This window comes from Gastrolobium bilobum, unplaced genomic scaffold (assembly GCF_033153095.1).
Source record: "Gastrolobium bilobum isolate Gb01-03AN ecotype WA unplaced genomic scaffold, APGP_CSIRO_Gbil_v1 utg33260, whole genome shotgun sequence".
NCBI classification, from domain to species: Eukaryota; Viridiplantae; Streptophyta; class Magnoliopsida; order Fabales; family Fabaceae; genus Gastrolobium; species Gastrolobium bilobum.
Genome location: NW_026898181.1, coordinates 351506 through 376840, shown reverse-complemented (window position 1 = coordinate 376840; position 25335 = coordinate 351506). Strand labels below are relative to the sequence as shown.

The 25335-nt window shown below is 34.3% G+C and overlaps 4 protein-coding genes across 4 annotated transcripts; 3 read left to right on the top strand and 1 right to left on the bottom strand.

The window, feature by feature from the left end:
* The first annotated feature begins 356 nt into the window (after nt 1–356).
* On the top strand, nt 357–1433 carry LOC133313630 (RING-H2 finger protein ATL16). Its single transcript, XM_061515026.1, has one exon. The coding sequence runs from the start codon at nt 357–359 to the stop codon at nt 1431–1433; it is 1077 nt and encodes a 358-aa protein (XP_061371010.1).
* A 4506-nt stretch (nt 1434–5939) lies between these two features.
* Nucleotides 5940–15374, top strand: LOC133313616 (electron transfer flavoprotein subunit beta, mitochondrial). Its single transcript, XM_061515013.1, has 5 exons — nt 5940–6137; nt 6253–6537; nt 7057–7137; nt 8285–8379; nt 14997–15374. Exons 1-5 carry the CDS (start codon nt 6069–6071, stop codon nt 15220–15222), a joined length of 756 nt encoding a protein of 251 aa, XP_061370997.1. The 5' UTR covers nt 5940–6068; the 3' UTR covers nt 15223–15374.
* A 1206-nt stretch (nt 15375–16580) lies between these two features.
* Nucleotides 16581–20670, top strand: LOC133313621 (transcription factor bHLH104-like). The gene is made up of 5 exons (XM_061515017.1): nt 16581–16752; nt 17085–17150; nt 17495–17572; nt 18145–18307; nt 20189–20670. Exons 1-5 carry the CDS (start codon nt 16667–16669, stop codon nt 20435–20437), a joined length of 642 nt encoding a protein of 213 aa, XP_061371001.1. The 5' UTR covers nt 16581–16666; the 3' UTR covers nt 20438–20670.
* Nucleotides 20671–20929: 259 nt separating this feature from the next.
* LOC133313606 (WAT1-related protein At5g07050-like) lies at nt 20930–23592 on the bottom strand. The gene is made up of 7 exons (XM_061515000.1): nt 23387–23592; nt 23127–23189; nt 22923–23039; nt 22426–22660; nt 22097–22258; nt 21828–21979; nt 20930–21102 (listed from the first exon to the last, which is right to left on the bottom strand). Exons 1-7 carry the CDS (start codon nt 23590–23592, stop codon nt 20970–20972), a joined length of 1068 nt encoding a protein of 355 aa, XP_061370984.1. The 3' UTR covers nt 20930–20969.
* Nucleotides 23593–25335: the final 1743 nt, after the last annotated feature.

Below are 25335 nucleotides of genomic sequence, written 5' to 3'. Positions count from 1 at the left end.
TAAAGAAAGCAGTTTTTGACAAAATTTTTTATTGAATTTCAAGCCCTTAATGTATTGTCCGCCCTCAGCATCACCTCCCTCATTTAAATACCACCTGGGTTTGCTCTCTTCTCCTTTCTCCATACTCCTCCATCTTTCATCTTCTTTTAATTCTCTCTTCATTGATTCAAAACTGTTTCTCCTCTCTATTTGATAACTACCATGTATTTGACCCATTGACTTTGTCCACTCCCATTTTATATTTATCTCTGCTTACACATGGTATAGATTTTCCAGGAAAGTGCCATTTATTTTCTCTCTAAACTCTTGTATTGCTGAGAGCACCTCATTTGTTTGCATTTTCTTTAACATCTGGTATGGATCTTGTAAGCAGAAGACACTTGATCCATGTGACACAATATGGTTCTCAAGCTCTTTCTCCAATGACAAGTCCAGGGAGTTCAATCTTTCATCCTCATCTGCATTCTTCAGGCACTAGTTTCCCCATCATTGCAATTGCTATAATAGGAATAATGGCTACGGCTTTCTTGCTAGTGAGCTACTACATCTTTGTGATCAAATGCTGCCTCAATTGGCACCGTATTGATCTTCTAAGACGTTTCTCTACATCTAGGAGGCGTGAAGTTCCAACAACAATATACACACCAGGCACAAAACCTCGTGGACTAGAAGAGGCAGTGATCCGGTTAATACCAGTGATTCAATACAAGACAGAAGGGAATAGAGACATTGGAGAAAGAAGCTACTTTGAATGTGCTGTTTGTTTGAATGAGTTTCAAGAAGATGAGAAGCTCAGGATTATACCAAATTGCAGCCATGTATTTCACATTGATTGCATAGATGTTTGGCTTCAGAACAATGCAAATTGCCCACTTTGTAGAACAAGTATTTCCTTGACAAGCAGATTCCACATTGATCAGCTACTCACCCAAAGGATTTCTTCCTCTCAAGATCAAAACCCACCTATTGAAAACCTCATTGGTGGTGATGAAGATTTTGTTGTGATTGAATTGGGTAATGGTCATGATAGAGGCCAAATATTGCAAGGAAGACAAGAAAGAGGCAATGGTTTGGAGTTACCAACATGTCCTATTAGTCCTTTACAAAGGAAGTTGGAGCAGAGAAGTATGCAGAAGAAAGCAAGGAAGCTGCATAAAGTGACAAGCATGGGGGATGAGTGTATTGATATTAGAGCCAAAGATGAACAGTTCTCAGTCCAACCTATCAGGAGGTCTTTCTCCATGGACTCATCAGGGGATAAACAGTTCTATTTAGCAGTTCAAGAAGCTTTGCAGCAGCACAAAGGGCAAGTCAATGAGGGAAGCTCCATTGAAGGATGCAGTGGTAGTGGTAGAGCCAAGAGATCCTTCTTTTCTTTTGGACATGGAAGTAGATCCAGAAGTTCTGTGCAACCTGTTTATTTGGACCCTTGAAATTTCTCCTTTGTCCTCCTCACTTTTCATTATGTTTGCAACTTGCAAGTTTCTTAGAATTTTCTTTTTCTTTTTTTTTTCTTTATGGGGGTGAGATAGAATATTAGATGTATGAATAGGTCATAGGATTGTATGACACACAAGAATTCAATTGGATTTTAATTTTAATTTGAAACCATAATTTTCTCTTTTATGTTTCTGAGTTTATCTAATGGCATGGTGTGGAGTTCAGGTCTATAGCCTGTTTCAAACATGATAACGAAAGTCATTGCTGAAATCATTATATTTTAGCTTTTTAAAGAAAAAAATTTCCCGCTATGAATCAATTAAGTTATTCCATGTCTTACTCTAGAAATATCAAAAAAGGGAAATAAGGAATCTGACTTTAAAGAAGAGTACTAGTAGGAAATGAAGCAAAAGAAATGGAAAAGTCGACCAATTACCAAAAAGGAGAATCCAAGGGTGAATAAAGTAGATAGGTAAAGGTGTCCCAGAATTGATGTTAAAAGATAGACAGGGGTCCTTTTCCATTGAAAAATAATACACAACCACCAAGATTACATTTCTGTACACACTCTGTCTGTGTGTGTTGTAATGTTGGTAGATGGAAGGAAAAGTTTGGTCATATTTGGTTGGTTTGGTGATTCTTTCTTGTTCCACGGTTTCATTTGCTTCCAGCTTGTAAGAATCAATCATTAATTTGTGGTTGAAATATTTTATTAACACAACTAATGAAAGAACAGCCAAATTTTTAGGTAGTAGTTCATCATTGTAGTTAATAATTTTTCCCAACCAAAAAGTTTTGTCTCCACATAATTAATTTGCTTTTAAGCTCAACGACATATTTAAACTCGATGTTAATATCATTTTACAACTTATTTTACACGAATTTTCACACAAAAATAGAGCACTAGGAACTTTTGTCCAAATCATCCACTGTTATTCTTCCCATAATAGAGAGTCCTCTCAAGTCCGGCACTGTTTCAAGGTCATGTGCACATAAGCATGGGCAGGGGCTACAAGATCTGTTGCAAATTTTAGGAACCCCGTGAGGTGTTGGCTGGCTTCATTTTTTGTCAAAAGTTAAAGGGAAAAAACACAACAAAAAGTTCAAAAAAAAAAATTAAGAGAAAAGTTATATTTACAAATTATGTGTTACTGGTGAGATACTCTTAAATAAAGTTTTAACATAGTATAGTTTGTAAGTTTGTAAAAAAAAAAATTTGTCAATATAACCCTCCTTAAAAACTAAATCCCCAAAAGAGGAAAATTAATCTTCACATTTTCAAGCTTCTCAATCTCAGTTTTACATGCCTAAGAGGATTTAACTTTCATCCGAGGATGGGACTTCGCCCCTTAATGTTATCAAAAAAAAAAACTTTTATCCGAGGAGTTTTTTGTTTTTAAATAATTTTAAAAGAGCTTTTAATTTTGGTCTGGCCCGCCAGGCAGGCTCATTGGGCTAGGTCCAAATATTAAATAGTATTTGTTAGCTTGATCTCAAAATTAATTCGGCCCAACTGTGCCGACCCAATTATTCAATGCGATTTGGCCCGACCCATTAGTCAACTTATTCCGAGGGTCCTTTTTCATTCGTTCATTGATAACTAGTGTATGCAAGACAAATAAAAGGAAAAAAGGTATAACATAAATCTCTTTTTAAGTCGTAAGTTTCAAGCGTATATTATGATAAGCAGTGCTAATAATTAGAAAAATTAATGAGAACTTTACATAATTCAATTAATTATTTTGTTTAAAAAATATTTTGAGTTAGATAAATTGAAAAAAACAATATTGTAAATGTTATTATGAACCAGCAATATATTAAAATTGCTGATTTCATGATTTTAGTGCTTTTTTTTTTTTTAATTTCAAAACTTTTTTATGAATCTCATGGTAGAAGAGTTAGAATATTGATATTCTAAGAGGGGCTTACTTTAGAAGAAAAATTTTGATTCATGCATATACATATTTTTGTAGGCTCCACTATTAAAAAAAAAGGACAGCTCAAAAATCAATAAGTATGTATGATAATATGAAATTATTTTCCTCTCACTTAATATGAGAGTTATATTTCCCATTCTAAAATACATTCGTAAGTTGGTTAATGAATGTTCCTCACAAATCTTTTCATGAAAGTCTCTTAAATCTAACCTTATCAATATATATGACCTTATAAATATATTGTATAACAATATTTCAAATAAAAAAATGACAACATAAAGGAATGAAATTGATCTAAGGTGACCAAATTTCTTTTCAGGGGCAAGTTCAGAGGGTTTAATCATTATCATATGGGAAAAATATTTCTGCAGTTACTGCAGATAAGTTATCTGCATTTATTCTCAAAACGACGTCGTTTTGGTATTGAAATATTAAAAAATTATAAATATAAATACTATTATAATCCTGAAATAAATTAAAATTATAAAAGCACCATGATTTCCACCCCAAAACGATGTCGTATTGGACTTATTGCAGATAACTTATCTGCAGTAACTGCAGAAAAAGTGAACCCATATCATATTCATAAGTTGAGGTAAAAATTCATGTTACATCATAATTGAATTCTCATGTTGTGACTCAACTAGTGGTGGATCTCACATTTATTAAAAAGAGAAAAAGAAAAAGAAAGTTTTGCACGCAAATTGAATAATCACAGCATGAAAATTGAATTCTCATCCAACATGAGAAAATATTTTTTCAAATACTAATCTTATCTCAATCAATTGTTTGAAATGATCATAAAAGAGAATATCCTAAATTGAGATTAATGTACATACAATCCATAACTTAAGTGGAAGGTGACAAATGACAAGCAATATGTATATTAGTGTGTGTTTGGATAGACTTATCAAAAAAGCTACTTTTATGTCCTACTTATTTTAAAAGTGTTTTTTATAAAAGTTATAACTATTTAGATTTTAAAAAAAATATTTATTTTTTGAAAAAAAAATTGGCTTTTGACTTTTATTTTTTTGAAAAGCTTAAAATTTTTAGCTTATGAAAAAAGTATATTTTTAACTTTTTTATGACTTCTGTTTTTTTTTAAAAGTAAGCATCCAAATACATTTTACAATAAAAGAGTTTTTTTTTTCGAAAAAAAAATATCTTTCGACTGAAAAAAATTTCATCCAAACATGTCTTTAGGATGCAATTGTGTAGGATATAACTTAAGTTTACAAAAAGACCCACTTGGTCAATGCATGGGATAAAGATGGAAGGCCTCGTGTATTCTTACTTATGTTTGTCGTTTCAGGCCTCAACGTGCCGTATAAGATAAACATTCACCCCCAAAGATAAGATCAAATGCAAAGCCTCTGCTGCATCAACAACCTTGACATGGCAATTATTTCTTGTATTTCTTTTGAGTTTAAAAGCCAGATTAAGAAAAACTAGAAATCCATGAAAATGAAGGCTGTGTAAATAACTAACATAAGGAGGACGAGAGGGTACAAACAACAAAGCATGTGGTGCTGTTCTGCAATAAAGCATGACACACACACACATTGTTTTTTATACCTCAATCATAATAACTTAAAAAATAACCCACATAATACATGCTTATTAAAATATAGTATTACAAGCACTTAAAGAACTTTTCAAAGTTTTGTCCGTATTAATTTTGGCTTTTGTTTTTTCTAAAGTTATTTTATATAATTTTATTTAATGTTTATCCAAACGATATCGTTTCGAGGTGAAAATTATAGTGTTTTTATAATTTTAATTTATTTCAAGATTATAATAGTCTTTATCATTCTGTTTTTTTTTATTTTTTAACCCCAAAACGACATCGTTTCAATGAACATTAGACAAAGTTATCTAAACTACCCTTACATATTTTTTCCCCATTAATTTTTACGATAAATGCTTAAAAGTTGTCATATATAATTGTGTATTATTAAATATTAGGTTCCACACAGCATGGACAAACTGACGGCAAATTTTCATCTTATTATAATAGGGGAATGATATTGTGACAACCAAGTTGTATTACTACCAAGTGACTACCAATCAATCTTATCGTTAGATCAATTATATTGATCCAACAGTTATATTTATTTCCATCTTTGTATGGTCATGATTCCCCATATTTAAAGTGAAAGCATTAAATATGGGAAATCATAACCATACAAAGGTGAAAATAAATATAAAGTATTAAATTTGAGGAATCATGACCATACAAAGATGAAAATAAATATAATCGTTGGATCAATATAATCAATCTAACGATAAGATTGATTGGTAGTCACTTGATAGTAACATAACTTAATTGTCAGAATATCCTTTTCCATTACAAAATACGATAATTTTACAGAGAGAAGAACCTGGTAGGATGTTAATTTTTAACATCAAAATATATGTATTGAGATTTTAATTTTAACGTTTAATTAACAATCTGAAAATGAGATTATTAAAATAAATAATTGTTTCCTTACATTTCCATTTTCACTCTTATCTTTCTCCCGAAAATAACCTAGTAATTAGTAGAAATTCCTTAGATTAAATGAAGAATTTTTCGTTTCCAGGAAAGTCTCTGACACAGCACACGCACACTGTTGTATTGTGATTGTTTCCAGCTCCATAGAAAAACACACAGTTGGTACCGGTACCACCACACCCATCATCACCACGATGAAGATAATGGTAGCCATAAAGCGAGTGGTCGATTACGCCGTCAAAATCAGAGTCAAACCCGACAAGGTAAGCATCGCACCGAGCAACACCATTGCCAAAATTACAAGAATCTCAGAAACGACCCTTTTTCTGTACACTCTGAATTTCCACTCTATGGCTAAAAAAGACACCGTTTTTGCAGACAGGGGTGGTGACCCAGAACGTGAAAATGTCCATGAACCCCTTCTGCGAGATTGCACTTGAAGAGGCCCTCCGAATCAGGGAATCTGGTTTGGCCTCTGAGGTTGTGGCTGTGAGCATGGGACCCTCTCACTGTGTGGACACTCTCAGAACTGGTCTTGCCATGGGAGCTGATAGAGCCATCCATGTTGAAGCCACTCTTTCCCTCTACCCTCTCTCCGTTGCCAAGATTTTCAAAAAGCTTGTGGAGATTGAGAAACCTGGCCTTGTCATTCTTGGCAAACAGGTATTCTCCCCCTTCTTCTTCTTTTTTGTGTGTGTTTTTTTTGGGGGTGTTTGTGGAAATTGAGAAGTTTCGTGGGGGTGGTTTTGGGAATTTAGTTGTTTAATTATTTGATTTTCCTGGGGTCGTGAGTTTATGGCGATTGGATGATTTGGAAATTTTGGTTATGTTGATGCTAAACCATAGTGGATCTCTTTCTTGCTGAGATATACTAAAAAACACATAATGAGCCTTCTTGGCCGAGCTATGAAATCAACAAAAGATGGCTTTTAGTGTAAGAAAGCACTTTTAAATTTTTTGAGGTGTTTGACCAAATTATGAAGGTGTTTTCCAAGGATAACAGAAAAAATTGGTGCTTCTCCTCGGAAGCAATAACAGAAGCAGAAGAAAAAAAAAAAAAAACAATTTCTACACTAAATTAATATTTGATGTATACATTTGAAACTCATCTAACGAGAACATTTGGATGATTGTTGTAATGTTGACAATTAAGTGATTTTTCCCTTCCTTGATTTTTTACAGGCCATTGATGATGATTGCAATCAAACAGGGCAGATGTTAGCAGGACTCCTCAACTGGCCTCAAGGGACTTTTGCTTCAAAGGTTAGTCCATCATCCGCATATTCAGTAAACAAGGTTATTATTCATTTCCTCGATGACTATAAGTTACATATCACGTTAGCACTATGTATTAAAATTATTACTTCTCTCCATTCTTCATCCCTGTTTGATCAAAGGTAAATGTTCTCTTTGAATACCAAATGGATTCCTTCAGAAATACAAAGCTGTTGATTGAATTTTCTCATGTTTTTTCTAGGGTCTATGTTTGCATGCTGTTGCCTCTGTGTAGCATTGTCCCGTCCATCTTTGGTTTACAAGGATAGGAACACCGAGTCTTTTGTGAATTCATTAAATATGAGTCATGTGACATCTTTTGTGCATTTTATTTTAGATCAGGTAGATAAACATGACACCTTAAGTTGGATATGTATTTAGAACAAAACATTAATAGCATGTTTAAAAGCAGCAACCTCCAAGAAGCAAGCTTTTGCCAAAACCATGGTTTGTGGATTTCCAAAGACTAAATCAAACATGCTATAAGTCAGTCAGATTAGAAATAAAGAAACCAGTTAGGGAACTCTGAAGCTCTTAATGTAATAGATTATGTATGTGTATGAGTGATTTCTACCATTGGGCATTAATTGTAATGGCTCGGCCACTCAGGTATAGCAGATAACTTTTGGAATTATGCTCTTTAGAAGGACTGGAGTCTTCTAATGAGTTTGAAATGTGTTTCTTGTTATCTCTTCAATATTGTTAAAAGGACTTATCCTTGATTCCTTATTAGATCAAACCTTTTGCCATCATTTCACATCAATTTTTCTTTCAAAAGGACTTTATTAGAGTTTCGTCATTGTTGTCTCTTTTGTGTCCAACTGTTACTTAAGAAATTATTGACCAAGTTGATGAGCTAGGCCACTGCTTTTGGAATGAATTATCTGTATTTGTCCCTTTGCTGTCTAGGTAGTATATTGGTTATCTGCTAGGTTTGAATTTGAGTAATTAGGCTTTTATTTGGTAAAATTTCTTTATTGTTGATTAAGTAGTCATATGCAGCAGATTTAGTTTAGAGAAGATACCCAAGAAAAATTGCAGTTGAGTTACAGTATTGAATAATCATTTTAGGCTAAAATACTAAACTATTTCTTTTGATTAAATTATTTTATAACTAACTGCTGCTTTCCAGTAGGTTGTCCTTGATAAAGAAAAACAGGTAGCCACGGTGGACAGAGAGGTTGATGATGGTATTGAGACTGTGTGTTTGAACTTACCAGCAGTAATAACGTGAGTGTCACTTTCGAATGCTGTATCAAACCTATCTGGATTCTTAAAAGGCTTTGCCTTTTTTTCTTGCTCTCTCTTGGCTTGGGCATATCTGTATTACATGGTGACCTAAGATGCATTTAATTTTCCTTTCTCTTTTTTAATTTTCTACGTTCTTTTCATTTCTTTCATAATTAAAATTTAAATTAACCATTGGATCCTGAAGCAACCCTAACTCCTGTCTAAACCTAACTTTTTTTTTCTTAAATTGGTAAGCAAGCTTTCTCTTAAAATAATATTGCTCATTTATTGCACTTGGTGTGATTGAAAGAAAGGAAAACGTCATGCTAAATGTAGTGTATTTCTGGATTGTAGTTTTCGTTTTATTTTTTGCATGGGGACTCATAGGTGTTGTAGATATGTTTTCTCATTTTCTGTTTTTGGTTTTGCAGTTATGATTTTTTTTAGGGAAAAGTATTTCTCCAGTCACCGGAGATAAAGTTATCTCCAGTGAGCTCAAAACGACGTCGTTTTGGTTATAAGATTAAAAAATTATAAATACAAAGACTAATACAACCCTGCAATATATTATAATTACAAAAACACCTTGATTTCCGCCCCAAAACGACGTCGTTTTGAGCTCACTGGAGATAACTTTATCTCCGGTGACTGGAGAAATCCTTTACCTTTTTTTTAACTTTCTGCAAAATTATCAGCAAACATGAAATATTGTACCCTTCACTTTACCAACTTTCTGAATGCAAACATGAAGCGTTTCTTGTTTAACATTTACACTGTGTCATCTTCCAATTGTGATTCATTTGAAACTATTCTTGAAATAGCTTTTGGATGCACATCTTTATTATTGCAATTATTTTAAGAATCTTGATTGTTCATATACGATTATCTTTTACCAAGCAACCTTGCTGAAAGTATAAGGATCCTAAAAGTTTTCTGATTTTAAGGCAACTACCCGCTTCTTGCACCCTTTGAAGGATGAGCAATATATTGACCTAAAAGTGCTCAATGATATAATTCATTTTGCACCTTAACTAATTTTTTGTAGCGACTTATACATAATAATTACTTTCTAACGATAAAAATGCCAGAGCTAATGTCTCATTTGAGATTTGAGCGCTGGTATTTTTAGAGAAATGGCGAGAGGATGGGTTTTCTTGATTAAAACATTGCTTTGGAACTTATGTTATCACAATACATGTGATCTATTTTCTTTTATCAAAGTGCTTTAAATGAGGTTTTCATTTCCAAATTAAGTTTGATGATATATGTTGCATGAATATGTGCATCATTACATAAAATACTTGGATATTGATAGTTGCACATGTGGTTTCTCTCAAATATGTATGACCTGGAGAAATTTCAGTGGTAATCCCTGTTGCAATCCCTAGTTTTCAGCATCTAGAATGTTTTATTTTTCCTCCTTAATCTTAGGAGTTTGTTTCGTTATTTGTTATTTAAATTCCTAGGATTAGTTTGTTTCTGATATTTTTCCTGTTTAGTTAAAATAGGATTCAGTTTTCTAGTTTTATCTCTTTCCCTGATTATAGGGATTTGTTGCACTGGAATATTTCTGGTGTCTATTTATTGTACGTTTTTTTCTTTTAGTTTTAATGGAAAAACTGGTTCCATCATTCAAACTTTCTATATGGTATCAGAGCTTGATTTTTAAGGGACTGATCCACCCATGGCTACCAATGTGCCACTCTTTGGCACCATGAGAGCCTACCAAACTACTTCTTCCAATACCACCGGTACAAATACCACTCCAACAACAACCCCACTCAATGTTTCAGCATCAAACCAAACCAACAACAACTCAGCAGCTGTCATTACCAACGATAGTCCAGCATTAGTCATCACTGGTCATCGATTCAATGGAGACAATTATTTGTTGTGGTCACGCAGCGTTCGTATGTTCATTGGAGGCCGTGGCAAGGGAGATCATCTCACCGGTACGGGTGATGCTGCTCCTCTGGAAACCAGTCATCCACAATACAAGAAGTGGTCCATTGAAAATAACCTTGTGATGTCTTGGTTGTTGAATTCCATGGTGCCTGAAATAGCTGAAACATACATGTTGTGCTCCACAGCCAAGGAAATTTGGGATGGCGTGAAGGAAGCCTTCTCTAAGGAAGATAACACAGCTGCCTTGTTTCACATCAAGGGGATTCTTCGTGATCTCAAACAGGAGGACAAGGATGTCACCAGCTATTATAATTCACTCCTAAAATTCTGGCAACAATTGGATCTTTATGATCAACATGAATGGACTACTCCAGCCGATACTCTTCAGTATAAGAAAATTGTTGAACAAGACCGCACCTACAACCTTCTTTTGGGACTCAATCCAATCTATGATGGAGCTCGCAGCCGCATCATGGCCACTCGCCCTCTGCCATCCTTGCGAGAAGTTTTTTCTGAATTAAAGTGGGAAGAAAGCCGCAAAGTTTTGACCAATAGCATCCCAAAAGTTGATGCACCTTTGGAAGCAGCAGCCTTTGTCTCTAGACCCAACAATGCAGACTCCAGACCTAGGCGAAATGGTAAGCTCTGGTGTGACCATTGCAACAGAACTGGGCATATTCGGGATACATGCTGGAAAATCCATGGCAAGCCAGCTGATTGGAAGCCAAGACAAAACAGAGACTTTAATCATGTTGCTGCAGTTGTAGAAGATGTTCCGCAAGCAAAATCCGAAGGCCATACATTTACAAGGGAACAAGTGATAGCCATACAACGCATGCTGCAAGATTGCAATAAGGACAAATCTAATCCCTCATCTGATAGTCATCAATCAGGTACATTCCATACAGCTCTCCAATCCGATCTTGATAAATGTGATTCCTGGATGGTAGATTCTGGGGCTACAGATCATATGACTGGTAATTCCTCTCTTCTTTCTGAATACTTTCCCATTTTCGAGGCAAAATCAGTAAAAACAGCAAATGGAGGCTTAGCCAAGGTTCACGGAATTGGTGTTGTTCACCTATCGTCAACCATATCTTTAACTGGAGTTCTCTACGTTCCATCTCTTACCTGCAATTTAATTTCTATTACCAAATTGACCAAGGATTTAAAGTGCACAGTCAAATTTACCCACGTTGATTGTATTTTTCAGGATTTGGCATCGGGGAGGACGATTGGCAGTGCTAGGGTCTCTAATGGTTTATATCAACTTTACACAGCCGCGGTTATGAAGACTCAAGACAGCACATTTGCAGCAACTAGCAATTTGAATAAGGCTCTTTTATGGCATTTTAGATTAGGGCATCCAAACTTTCAATATATGAAAAAGATGTACCCTTCTTTATTTAATGAGAATTCGAATTTTCCTTCATGTGATATATGTCAACTTGCAAAACAAACTCGGTCTCGTTATCCCTTACAAATGCATGTTCCTTCTAAACCATTTGCCATTATCCACAGTGATGTGTGGGGACCTGCAACTGTTAAAAGCCTTACGGGTGCTCGTTGGTTTGTCACATTTATTGATGATCATACTCGAATGACATGGGTGTACCTATTAGCCAATAAATCTGAAGTCACATCCACCTTTAAAGTCTTTCACAAAATGATCCTTGCCCAATTTCAAACCCAAATCCTTACCCTTAGATCTGACAATGCACGTGATTATTTTAACTTGGACCTTTCAGCTTACCTAAAAGACCATGGCATCATCCACCAGAGCTCTTGTGTCAATACCCCACAACAAAACGGTGTATCTGAGAGAAAAAATCGCCATTTACTTGAAGTTGCTCGTAGCCTACTCTTTGCCTCAAATACATCCAAAAATTATTGGGGGGAAGCTATTCTTACAGCCACTTACCTTATCAACCGCATGCCATCTCGGGTATTACACTTCTCCTCACCTTACCAAACACTCCTCACTGCATTCCCTTCATTGACCTTAACCCCAAATCTCCCACCAAAAATTTTTGGTTGCACCGTGTTCATTCATAACTCTCAAGGTGGTAAATTGGATCCTCGGGCTCTTAAGGGCATCTTTCTTGGCTATTCCCCTACTCAGAAGGGGTATAAATGCTTCAGTCCAGCCACACATCGATTCTACATTACTAAAGATGTCACCTTTTTTGAACATCAGCCTTATTTTTCCCAAACCGCCATTCAGGGGGAGATCCCTAATTCCAAGGAATGGTTGTTTGTGACTAATACTCCAGAAAACTCTGCTTCAACAGCCCCTACACCGGTCTTAGGTGAATCTCAGGAAAATGACACTTCATCTAATGGCTTATCCTCTTCCGGCCCGCTCCAGAAACCGCCTGAACAGCAGCCCCTGCAAGTCTACACGCGACGGCCCAAATACAGAACAGCTTCTGAGATGCTTGAACATGTTGACAAACAGATTACCTTGGCTCCTGGTCCAACTGAAGAAACCATTAGTCCTGCACTTGACCAAACTGAATCCTTGCTGCCAAGTTCTGATGATGCTCTGCACATGCCAATTGCACTTCGTAAGGGGGTAAGGACATGTACAAGTCATTCCATCTGTAATTTTATATCCTATGCTAATCTTTCCTCCAGGATGCAGCATCTAGTCAAGAACATTGACAAGGAAACCATTCCTACATCCTACTTTGAGGCATCTAAGACTACTGAATGGTGTTCTGCTATCCAGGATGAATTGCATGCACTCAAAAAAAATGGCACTTGGGAGATAGTTACCTTACCACAAGGAAAATCAGTGGTTGGCTGTAAGTGGATTTTTACCATCAAATATAATGAAGATGGGAGTATTAATCGCCATAAAGCAAGACTTGTGGCCAAAGGATTCACTCAGACACAGGGCATTGATTACCAGGAAACCTTTGCTCCAGTAGCAAAATTTAATTCAATTAAAATTCTTTTGTCCATTGCTGCTTGCCTAGATTGGCCCCTTTGGCAAATGGATGTGAAGAATGCATTCTTAAATGGTGACTTAGAAGAAGAGGTTTACATGGAAATTCCCCAAGGAGTGGAAGATGGTCAAGGATCTCGAAAGGTATGTAGATTATTAAAATCCCTTTATGGTTTGAAGCAATCTCCAAGGGCTTGGTTTGATAAGTTTACTGCAGTTGTCAAAAATCAAGGGTACTCCCAATGTCAAACTGATCATACTATGTTTGTTAAAACTGCACCTCATCAGAAAATTACAATATTAATTGTCTATGTTGATGATATTGTGATTACTGGTAATTGGGAGGATGAGATAAAGCAATTAAAGGAGACGTTAGCTCACAAATTTGAGGTCAAGGACCTTGGAAAATTACGATATTTTCTTGGAATGGAAGTGGCAAGAACTAAGGAAGGAATTTCAGTTTCTCAAAGAAAATATACTCTTGATCTGCTGAATGAAACAGGGATGTTGGGATGTAAACCTTCTGATACACCAATGGAGGCGAACTACAAGATAGGACTCAAACAAGAATGTGCTTCGGTAGACACTGAGAGATATCAAAGACTAGTTGGAAAACTCATTTATTTAGCCCACACTAGGCCTGATATTAGTTTCCCTGTGAGTGTGGTCAGTCAATTTATGAACAGCCCAAATGAAGAGCACTTGGAAGCCGTCTACAGAATCCTACGATACTTAAAGATGACTCCTGGTAAAGGATTGTTCTTCAAGAAAAATTCCAGCCGTGATATTGTGATTTACACGGACGCTGATTGGGCAGGATCCATTATCGATCGAAGATCAACCACAGGCTATTGCTCATATGTGTGGGGAAATTTGGTCACTTGGAGGAGTAAAAAACAGTCTGTGGTAGCCAGAAGCAGTGCTGAAGCCGAATACAGGGCATTGTCCTTAGGCACTTGTGAGGGAATGTGGATTTTAAGAGTCCTAAAGGAGCTACACCTCGAATACAAGGATCCTATGAAGATTTTCTGTGATAACATGGCCACCATTGGAATTGTCAATAATCCAATCCATCATGACCGTACCAAGCATGTTGAACTTGATAGAAATTTCATCAAGGAAAAAATTGATGCAAATATTATTGATCTAAGTCACATTTCCACAGGGTCCCAGATTGCTGATATCTTAACCAAGTCTTTATCAAGAATTAAATTTGAAGGACTAATTTCCAAGCTGGGAATGCTGGACATCTACCACCCAGCTTGAGGGGGAGTGTTGCAATCCCTAGTTTTCAGCATCTAGAATGTTTTATTTTTCCTCCTTAATCTTAGGAGTTTGTTTCGTTATTTGTTATTTAAATTCCTAGGATTAGTTTGTTTCTGATATTTTTCCTGTTTAGTTAAAATAGGATTCAGTTTTCTAGTTTTATCTCTTTCCCTGATTATAGGGATTTGTTGCACTGGAATATTTCTGGTGTCTATTTATTGTACGTTTTTTTCTTTTAGTTTTAATGGAAAAACTGGTTCCATCATTCAAACTTTCTATAATCCCAATCTACTCAGCATCTCACTCACCAGAGAAATTTCTCAAGTTACCCATACGTGAGAAATGTGAGAGAATAGTAATCTCTCACTTCAGTGTCATTTTATTTTTAATTTTATTTATTTTGGTGGGAGACATGGGAAGGGCAGTAACTGATGATTTTAAAAGTAGTGTTTTTCCCCTTCCTTGATTTGTAAATTTTGAGCCTTTTGTCTTGCAGCACTGATCTGAGACTGAACCAACCAAGATATGCTACTCTTCCCAACATAATGAAAGCAAAGTCAAAGCCCATAAAAAAATTCACTCCGGAGGAGTTGAATGTGGAAATCAAATCTGATTTGGAGATTGTTCAAGTCACAGAACCTCCCAAGAGAAAAGCAGGGGTTATTGTTTCTTCTGTGGATGAGCTGATTGACAAACTAAAACATGAGGCTAATGTCATCTAATTATTCTCTGCTTTCCTCTATATCAGTTACTTCTCACCAAAGTCATAAATAATATTGTACCAAGATTCTGATATATATAATCAAATGACACAATACTATTCCTTATACTTTTGTCTTTTGTGTATTTATCATCATATCCTACATCTTCTCTAAATCCTTCTGGTGTATGCAAACCACTTTTTGTGTGTGAATAGTGCAGTTCTTGTTGTAGAAAAGTAGCATAATAACACCTTGTAAAGTCTAAAGGCAAGGACTCAAAATGAAAGTTTGTTTGGAGGCTACATTACTTTCCAAGTCTCGAACTAAATCATGTTCTATGTGTAAGCAACACAGCAACATCATTTGATCTCGTTCATTTTTAGTGGTCAAAGTCATGTTACGTGGATGGACCTAAATCTTCTGTATCATGCAGACATTACAAAAAAGAAAAACGTTGCCTGGTTTGACACGTATTCAGTTTGAAATGGTTCAAAATTAATGACAACTTTTTGTCAATTGTTTTTTTGGTTTTTATTTTAACTTAATCAAGAATATAATATTAAACAAATTAAGGTTTAATTCTGAGTTAGCAAGGTTTACATACAAGCAAGATTTGACTGATAAAAAATGACGTAAAAAGTAATACGGCACAATTTTATTTCTACATTTTTTAGATTTGACTGATAAAAAATTATGTATAGAATAGTTAATGTTTTATTATATAGATTTTGATAAATGGAAAAATACATTCAAAATTATGTGGAAGTGTAAATTTATACTAAAATTTGTAAAGAGGAAAAAACAAATTATCTAACATTTGTTATTTAATATTCCATATTAATTTGTTATAGGAAAATGCTATATTTATCATTTTTTTTACCACTTTTTATTATTATTTTTGTTATTTTTGAAACAAAATTAAATTAATAGCTCTTACTTGATGTTATTTTATAGCTGTTAATTTATTTGATTCAGTCGTACTAAAGTTGATAGTAAAAAATAGTAAAAGAAAATGATAGCAAGTATAATAATAGGAAAATTTTTTATCATTTATAAGGACACAAGTTGTGTCCTTTTAGATGATTTACACAAAGTATGACCGGTCATATTTTGTGTAAATTTGAAAAGTTATTTTTTTTTCTCTCCTCAGTCAGATCGCTGACGTGTAAAGTGAGAAAAAAACAATTTTTCAAAATTAGCGGTCATACTCTATGTCACTAAAACAACAATTTGTATACATTTGAACGATACACACTACTAAACCAATAATAATAATAATAATAATACTTTGTTAAAATGCCGATTTTGCATTTAAAGTAATTTTTTTTTTTTCCAAAAACAAAAAGAAAGAAATGTTTTTCACAATTTTGATTGAGGTAGTGACATTGATTAATGTTTGTTGGCTGCAAAATCAGGGTCTCGAACAACCAACGTAGCGCGGTTTCGTGGAAATTCGAAACCGCAAATGGATTCGTTAGAGGATTTTCTCGATTTCAATTTCATCCATGGTTCCCCGCCTGCCCCCGCCGATTTCCTTTGGTCCAATCAAAGGTTTGCTTTCTTCTTTTTAATTTTAAATTTTCTTTTTCCCTTGCCTTCATGTCCTTGTTTATGATTTTTCTTCTGTTCATAGATTCATTTATAATGCTGTTTTGCAACAATTATCTTATTAATTTTGTAATTTGATGAAAAAACAAATATATTGGATTCATATAATTGCTCATTATAAGGCTTTGCTTTATTCCTCATCGTAAAATGGAGTGTTTTTTTTTTTTTTAACCCTTTTGTTATGGTAATCAATGTGGTTGTTCACTTTAAATTAATAGTTCGCAAGTTCATTTGGCTGAATGACACAACCCTTTTTTTTATTCTGAATTTGCCAGTGGGAGCACGGAAATTGAATTTTCAGGTGGCGGTGCTGTCGACTCTCAAAATAACACCAGGAAGAGGTATCTTTTTTGTTAGTATGAAGTGATCAAATCTGAGAATTTGAAGATGGAATCAATGTTTTGAAAAATGGGTGGAAATGTGATTTTGGTTAGTTAGACTTAGAATATCTGTATTATGTTATTCAATTCCTTGATAAGAACACATAAACTTCAAATCATGCATAATGATATTACATGAATTTTGTAGTCTCTTACCTTGTTCGGTTCCACTTCATATCTAATAGATGGATTGGCTGTTTACCACTTTTCTATTTTGTTTTGGTCTTGGAATTATGATGCTATCTTTCGAATGATTTTAAAGTTTATTTATTTTTTGTGATAAATTTCCTGGGAATTATTTGTAGGGGTCGCACTAATTCATGTAGCGAGGCAGGAACAAAAGCTTGCCGCGAGAAGATGCGGAGGGAGAGACTCAATGAAAGGCACGCATGCTTCTAAATATTAAATTTATGATTGATGTCATTTCCGTGTTAGTCTTTAACAAGCTGCATTTTTAGCTTTTCATTAAGCTGTTGTAGTTTGTGCTGAACAGAGTTTTTCTACTTTTGCATTAAGAACATCCTCTCTGCACATTAATCTATGGTTTCTTGTCGCTTCGAACTTTTAAGTAGCACTTTGTACACTCATTTTAAATGCTTTTGTTTGGAGAATTGGTATATGATTACAAATTACAACATTGTTAGGCTAGGATTTGACCAATTGCAAGTATTTCGTATATCCCGGAGGCTGGGAATCTGACATCTCTGAGCAAAATGCTATAACAACTTTCATAAACTACCAATTTTATCCTTTCTTTGATAACTTTCAATTTTTATACCAAACATGAGGACCTAAGATACTTATAATCTTTTTTTCTTATGCCTATGTATCCAAGATGCATGGAAATAAAATACACTTGTGTACCAAACACCTCCTCAATGTTTTTTTGGTTGTATTTTATTACTTCTTACAATGATATTGATAATGGTGAATAACTTGGTTTTTATTATTGCAGATTTTGTGACTTGAGCTCTGTCTTGAAACCTTGGAGACCTGTCAAAACTGATAAGCTGGCGATACTTGATGATGCTATCAGAGTCTTGAAGCAACTTGAAACTGAAGCTCAGGGACTCAAAGAAACAAATGAAAAATTATTAGAGGAAATAAAATGTTCAAAGGTTAGCATTGTCTCAACCGTTTATGGTAATTAGTTGTATATTTCATTTTATTTCTATTCCTTGAATAAATTTTCTTTGAAATTTTGTTTTGGTTACCTGCTTCCATCTTGAAATCTCAAAGAATGTTCATGGAAAGAAAATTATTTTCATTTTGGTGCAACTGCTAGAAGCTTCATTTTTAAACGATTTTGTTTCCTTTCCTTCTCTTTTCATTGTTCATAACGAAAGCTTAGAGGACATTCAGCTTCATTTTCAATCAAATGATCTATTAATTTGCGCTGCTAAACTTAGTGAGATTGATCAGTAGTATTAGGAAAATGATATGATTTTAGATGTGTACTGTAGATGTAGGAATGCACACCAACAAATCATTAACCGAGATGGTCCCTTCCCATGTGGAGAAAACAAATTGTGATCACTATTTTGCAAATTAAGCAGCTAGTACTAATCAATTACAGTACAATAGAAAAGTTTTGCTGCAGATATTGTGGGCATATCTTTTATCGTATAGAGGGTCCTTTTTTCTCTTATCATGTTTTTTTCTTGGAACATGTTTTTTTCCTTGGATCAAAAGCGGTGATTTTATGTTTCATAGATTTTGATGTTGTTCTCTGTAATTTTGTCCTAGTTTCTATTTTAGTTCAAATTCAACCTCTGTCTCAGAAACATGGTTTAGTAATTATTCAGTTCAACACAGTTTTGTGACCTAATTTAACAAAAATTCTATCATAAAGACATCATTTTATTAATTAAATTTGTATATCGTTGATTTATTTTCTTAAAACTTCCTCTGACTCTTTTTATTTTGTTGATTGACACATACCCTGTTCTGATATTTTCATTCTTTTAGCCCTACATTCTAGTAAGTTATGCGACCTTTATTCTCATCAACATTGCATATTTTGCTGTTGCTGCCTAATTCAAGAGGGTCAATGATAAATCAGTTGATTAGAGACAGTGACATTTTAACTTCTTAGTTATGTTTTATCATCTATCATGTTCAGTTGTAAACACACTATGAAAATCAGACAAATTTGAAAATGATCACAAATAAAGAAATTATTTTTTTATTGCAGCATTGAAGATTTTATTTTATAAAAGGCACTATAGAACTTCAAACTCTGAAAAAATCAATTAAAATTTTTGTTGTAGTATTTCTTTTTAAGGTCTGTTAAAGAGTAAAAAATTAGAAAACTGTTAACTATCAAGTTTGATGAGTTAAAGGAAGTATTGGCCCCTAAAATCAAGGGTGATAACGTGATGGATAGAACCGGACCAGAAATTTCGGAATAACAGAAAGAAAATATTGGAATTTATGAATATTCTCCTCCAACTCTGGATCAACGGCTATCCAAAGATCAGAAAAGCAAGAATGGTGTACAAAAGGAAACTTCCCCATCGAGAGCCAGGTCTTTCTCTTCTGAAACAAACCGACCAACTAACTGTATTCACTTATATCCTATCTCTGCTACTGCAGTTATAGGGCTAACTAGCAAACTATAACTTCTCTTAACAACTTTAACAAACTATATCATTCATGTCATGCTCGTTATAATTTCACTTACTTCCATCAAGATATCTTAAAATTAATTATATAGTGTTTTTAGACAAGAAAATAATAACAAGGATTTTGTCTGTTTGAAAGGAGAAACATCATAGATTATTTGTTATGATAATCAGCAATCCTTTTCTCCTTTATTTCACCTTTGTTTATTTTTTAATTTATTTTGACTGCTGGTTGTACTGCTAGGTAAGCATAGTTATTCTGATTTAATGTCACGTTTTTAATGGGACGAATCGTTCAAACTATCCTAGTATTTAGTATTGTATTGCTGGAGGTTGTTGTCGGTCTAGATTATATAATTTTTTCTTCTAAAACAGGTAGAGAAAAACGATCTTCGTGAAGAGAAACTTGTTTTGAAAGCAGATAAAGAAAGGATCGAGAGGCAGTTGAAAGATTTTTCGGTTTCACCTGCAGGGTTTATGGCTCCCAATGTTGCTGCTTTTCAAGCAGGGGTCAAAAAGATGGCTGTTTTTCCAAACTATGGTTATATCCCAATGTGGCAATGTCTTCCCCCAGCTACCCGTGATACATCCCAAGATCATGAGCTCAGGCCTCCTGCTGCATAGTTTACTCGTATTACTGATCATTAGATGATTTTACATGCATTTTTTTAGTATGGCATTTTTTTTCTCCTCTGAAGTATTGACATTTAAACAGTGTCAATGCTTCTAATTTTCTGGTTTATTTACTTTAGCTAATAAATGTGGAAAAATAGGCTAGAAGTATTCTTTGATGGCAATGACATGAAAACTAGTGATGTCCATTTCAAATTTTCCTGTTGATCACTTCCTTCATAGTACCTATTATTATAATTTGTTGTGGTAATTCCTTTAAATTTTAAAATCTTGTGCTGGTAAGGTATTTCTGATAACTTCTTATAGTAAATCATTTTTGTAAAATATAGATTACAAAAATCTTCTACTTACTTAATGTCTGACTTCAGAGGATTGGAAAGCGATAAATCTTTAGTGAAGGCTTTGTTTTGCACAAAAATGTTTGGTCAAAACCTGACTACAAATCTTCACGACTTGAATGTTTTTTTTTTTCCTCTTCCTCCACTTGGATGTGCACTTCCTCTTTTCCAGCTAATGTTTTTGGCTATATTCTGCATTCTGGTTGTTCAGTACTGCACTGCGATTTATCTTTGGTCTTCTCGTAAACCTCTCGGTCACCTTCTTTGCCCCACAACAGCAAGTACAGACCAATGATGACAATGAATGCACCAATGATGCTGAAGATGATTTTATGAGAAGCAAATTTCAGAATTATGATTCTCATTCCAGGAATAATGGATGTTAAATATGCAGGATTTTACGTAATTTAAAGCCGAGTAAAAGAAGAAATAAATAATGTCACATACTGTATTTCATGGATAAGGCTATATGTAAATCATTGTAAGATAACAAATTGTACATGTGCTTACCACTCATTAGTAACTATTTTCTGTTGGTGATGTTTAAAAGGTTACTATTACATTTAAAAGCCAAATTAGGATGACACTAAATATTATCAAACACGGAACGCAAATTTCTATGTATTTTATTTTTTTATTGTAAAAGTATAATGATATTTTTCAAAGGGAAAATTGTCCGCTAACTATAAATTCCTTTTTTTTAGGTTAATGTTTATGTTTTGGAGACATAAAAAAGATTAATATTAGTAAGGGATAAGATATCGTGTGTACCTATTCTCATGTCTTTTTTACTTATATTTTGTTAATATCATTAAATCAAAATTTTAAGAGGAGAGAGAAAGAGTGAAGGTTAATTTAAGAAAAGCGGGTGGAGTAAGCATAAAAATATGTATGCATAATATCCTATCTCTACTAGTAAAAATTGGACAGTCTAAAACTGATGTAAAAAAACTCTTCATGTTAAAACTAGATTTATCTGCAATTCGTTGTTTTGTAATTTCGAAAAGAAAAATCAAAATTATGAGGCATCGATCGATCATTACCTGCCGAAATAAAGTTTCTCACCAAAGACGAAGTATGCTAGAATTGACACTAATATCGTTGAAAGAGGGTTAAACATTGTGACAAAAACTGGCCCTTTTTTCTCAGCGCACCATAGTTGAATGTAGACCATCAAACCAGCAACGACAACTCCCTGCCATTAATGATTGATATCGTTAGAAATTAGAACACTCTATCTAGATTTTGTACTTCTCTTTTTGGTACAAAGATTTTGTACTCTTTTATCAGCTGATTATATATTATACTTAACACCATATAATGTGGACCACAAGTCAATGTTGAGGCCTATAATCCATGCTGAAGGGTTATTATGTTCTGCTATCACTGTGAAAACAGCTGATTGCGCTGCTCCAACAAAGCTAATCCACGTAGTAAGTGAAAGTTGGGCAGGGTATCTTTTCAAAGTGGATACCTGAATTAATTTCCACAATTATATCATAATTATAATAATCTCCGTTATTTCAAGTTTTAAACTATGAACATATATTGCATTGAAAACAGCTCTTTCTCTTTATATATGCAGGACGTATAAAATGTTCATATGAAACTTTATAAATAGTTATGAGGGAAGATGAAAACCTGCATAATGCGCCATATAGACGATGTAACACAGCTTGAAATTGTAAGAAGTGAACCTTTTAGCCAGCTCTCATTGATAGAAGCACTTTTGCCTTGAATATGGATTAGAGGACGCCATAAATTTCTCATGATGGGTCCTTTGTATAGTGTCATGGTCATTCCACCAGCTAAGGAGATCAAGGTACCAAGAACTTTTGCTATACCGCGAGGATTTCGAAGATCAATAACCTCCAACCTGCATGCGTTCAATATATGAAGTCTTGTTTTACTAATTTTCCCTATGTTTCTACCGACTCTTTCCACTTTTTGTGTCAAGTTATTGGTAACAAATTTCTATATTTACTGTAGTACATGAGGTGTTCACGTTGTTATACATGCACAAACCATCTCCATCTCAATCTATGTCGAAAAATCAACTCCCATTGTGATAAAATAAAAAAATGTAAATATTATTATAAATTGTGTTTAAAAGCTCCAAAAGTTTTAAGCTAATTAACCTGAGTGCCACTGCAATGATGAAGGTGAGGGAAGCAACAGTGTTGCCCATGGAAGCAACAACGGTCGGGGAAATGTATTTCAGGCTTGTATAGTACATATTAACACCCAAGCCAATCCTGGAATTTTGAAGTTAGACAAATAAGTTTCCAAACTTACGTGTATAGTAGTGTAGAAGGATGGGATGCATTTTTATTTGTCCTTACCCTATCAGAGAAAGCACAAAAATTTCCACGAAAAGGGCAAATGTCAGCTTTGGTCTTACATTTCTGCATGTAAAACAAAACAAAAAGCTAATTGTAAGATACATGATACATATTCTATGATGATGCCAAATTCAATTGTTAGCTTGAAACAAACAGATTGAAATTGATCAGGAACAAGAGATGGGTAACACAAGCATTAAAGACATTCACAAACAGTTAGCCACAACATTGAACTTGGTTGCTTTTGAAAATAAATTTACCTCTCCAGAAAGTATGCAAAAGGGAACATCACAACGCCAGCCACAACATGCCGATAGGTTGCATAAACATGAGGACTCATCCCATGATTGAAGGAAGCTTTAGTGATAAAATATGTGAGGGTATAGGACACCTGGACTAAGACCACGAGCAGGTGTGGTTTGAACTCTCTGTACCCAAACACAAGAGAAAACCTTTTCCCTTCCATTTGTTTACTAATGAAATTGTTTCCTGCATACAAGCTCAACACATACGATGTGATTCTTAATGCATGTTCTTTATTAAATTTCCATAAGATGTATCCAAAATTCCTGACTAGAACTTCAGAACAGGCATGTGGAGAATACAAGAAAGTATATATTTATGAATTATCATTTTCAAAACATGCTCGTTGAATAACCAAAAGCATAAGTAAATCTCATCTTAACTAATTTATTTGTTGTGTGTTCTGAAGTATAGAGCATCCCACGTGGAGCCAAATTGAATAGCTGAATTTGATCATTTTTTTGCCGTTCTCTATATTTGACGTCTATGCTTAATATGGCTGAAAACTTCAGCAGCAGCTGATCTTGAAAGAATCATGTTGTGTTCCAGCCTCTCACAGGCCTTTTTAGGGGTCATCCTTGACTCACTAAAGTGAGACTTTTAGACTTTCATAATAGAGAATTTCTGTGAGACTTTGGGATGTATTACCCCAAAAACTAACTCAAAGGGTAAGAGTACTCAAGGCGTTATAAACTCCATATTAGTTGTTCATACGACCAATATGGGACTATACCTTGCAAATGGTTCCCCAACAATCTCTCACCCCTATACAACTCACCTCTTGCTCATTTGAGGTGTGTTACCTCACGCACATGCAGCTATGAGGACACTGGGAAGAACAGTTGTAGCTCTCTCTCATTATTAGGGTAATATTTTTCCTTCACTCATTGAAAAAACATCTTACATTCATTGCATTTATAAATTGTTATTTTTCCAAAATATAGAATCATTGTACCCATAACATTATTCTCTCTCTCAGCCACCTATGAAATACACATGGTGACTCCCTCACAGAGCTTTAGTCTATATTACTACCTTTAAGAGCACCGTTATACTGACATACTTCATCATCTCAAACGATACAAACGTAAGCTCACTACACCAATATAATTCTTTTGTCCCCTCTCATGTTGCCTGATTGATTCTTCTGATGGGATTTAATTTCCAAAGAATAAATAAATAAATAAAAATTCGTGCCTTGTTAGAGATGTTGTATTAAATTAAAGATTCAAGCACTTAGACTTCCGTAGTCATGCACTTCAGCATTTGTAGAAAAATCAAGCACTAGTTTTAGTTTTCTTTTCTCTAAACTGCATGCATATAAAACAATTTAACTCAAGTGAATGACTAGTGAGAAGCACTTACACAATAATAGCCCACAACATGTATGCAGATTACCATAATAATTTCTTTATATTAATCAGTTCATATATGTATTCAAATCTAAACATTTGTCCCTTCATCTTTCTTAATGGAAAAGCTTTCTTGAATTGTTCAATTGAATTAATGCATGATGTGGATAGTATTGATATAATAAGACAAGACTGATGATCCTTCATTGATTTGGAAACTTCATGTTTTTGATGCTTGAATAATTTCGAAAAGGCGTCAAGATAATGCTTGAAGTAAAGACTAGTTCAGCTTTTCTTGATTGATTGCCATTCTGTGTTCAATTTATTTTAACTATGAAGTCATGTTTCTTGTCACTCTTGGGCAGTTAGTCGAATAATTTTATAATGCATTAGGGGAAATTATAACTTAGTTATATGAAAGGGGTAGAAGATGAAGGTTCTATCTTAGCTTACTAACTAGTGTTAAGGGTAACAACTGCTTTACTCATTTGGTAAGTGTAGAGTAAAAAAAGAAAAAGGACAGTAGTATCCTCACATATTCCGTAAAGATGCTG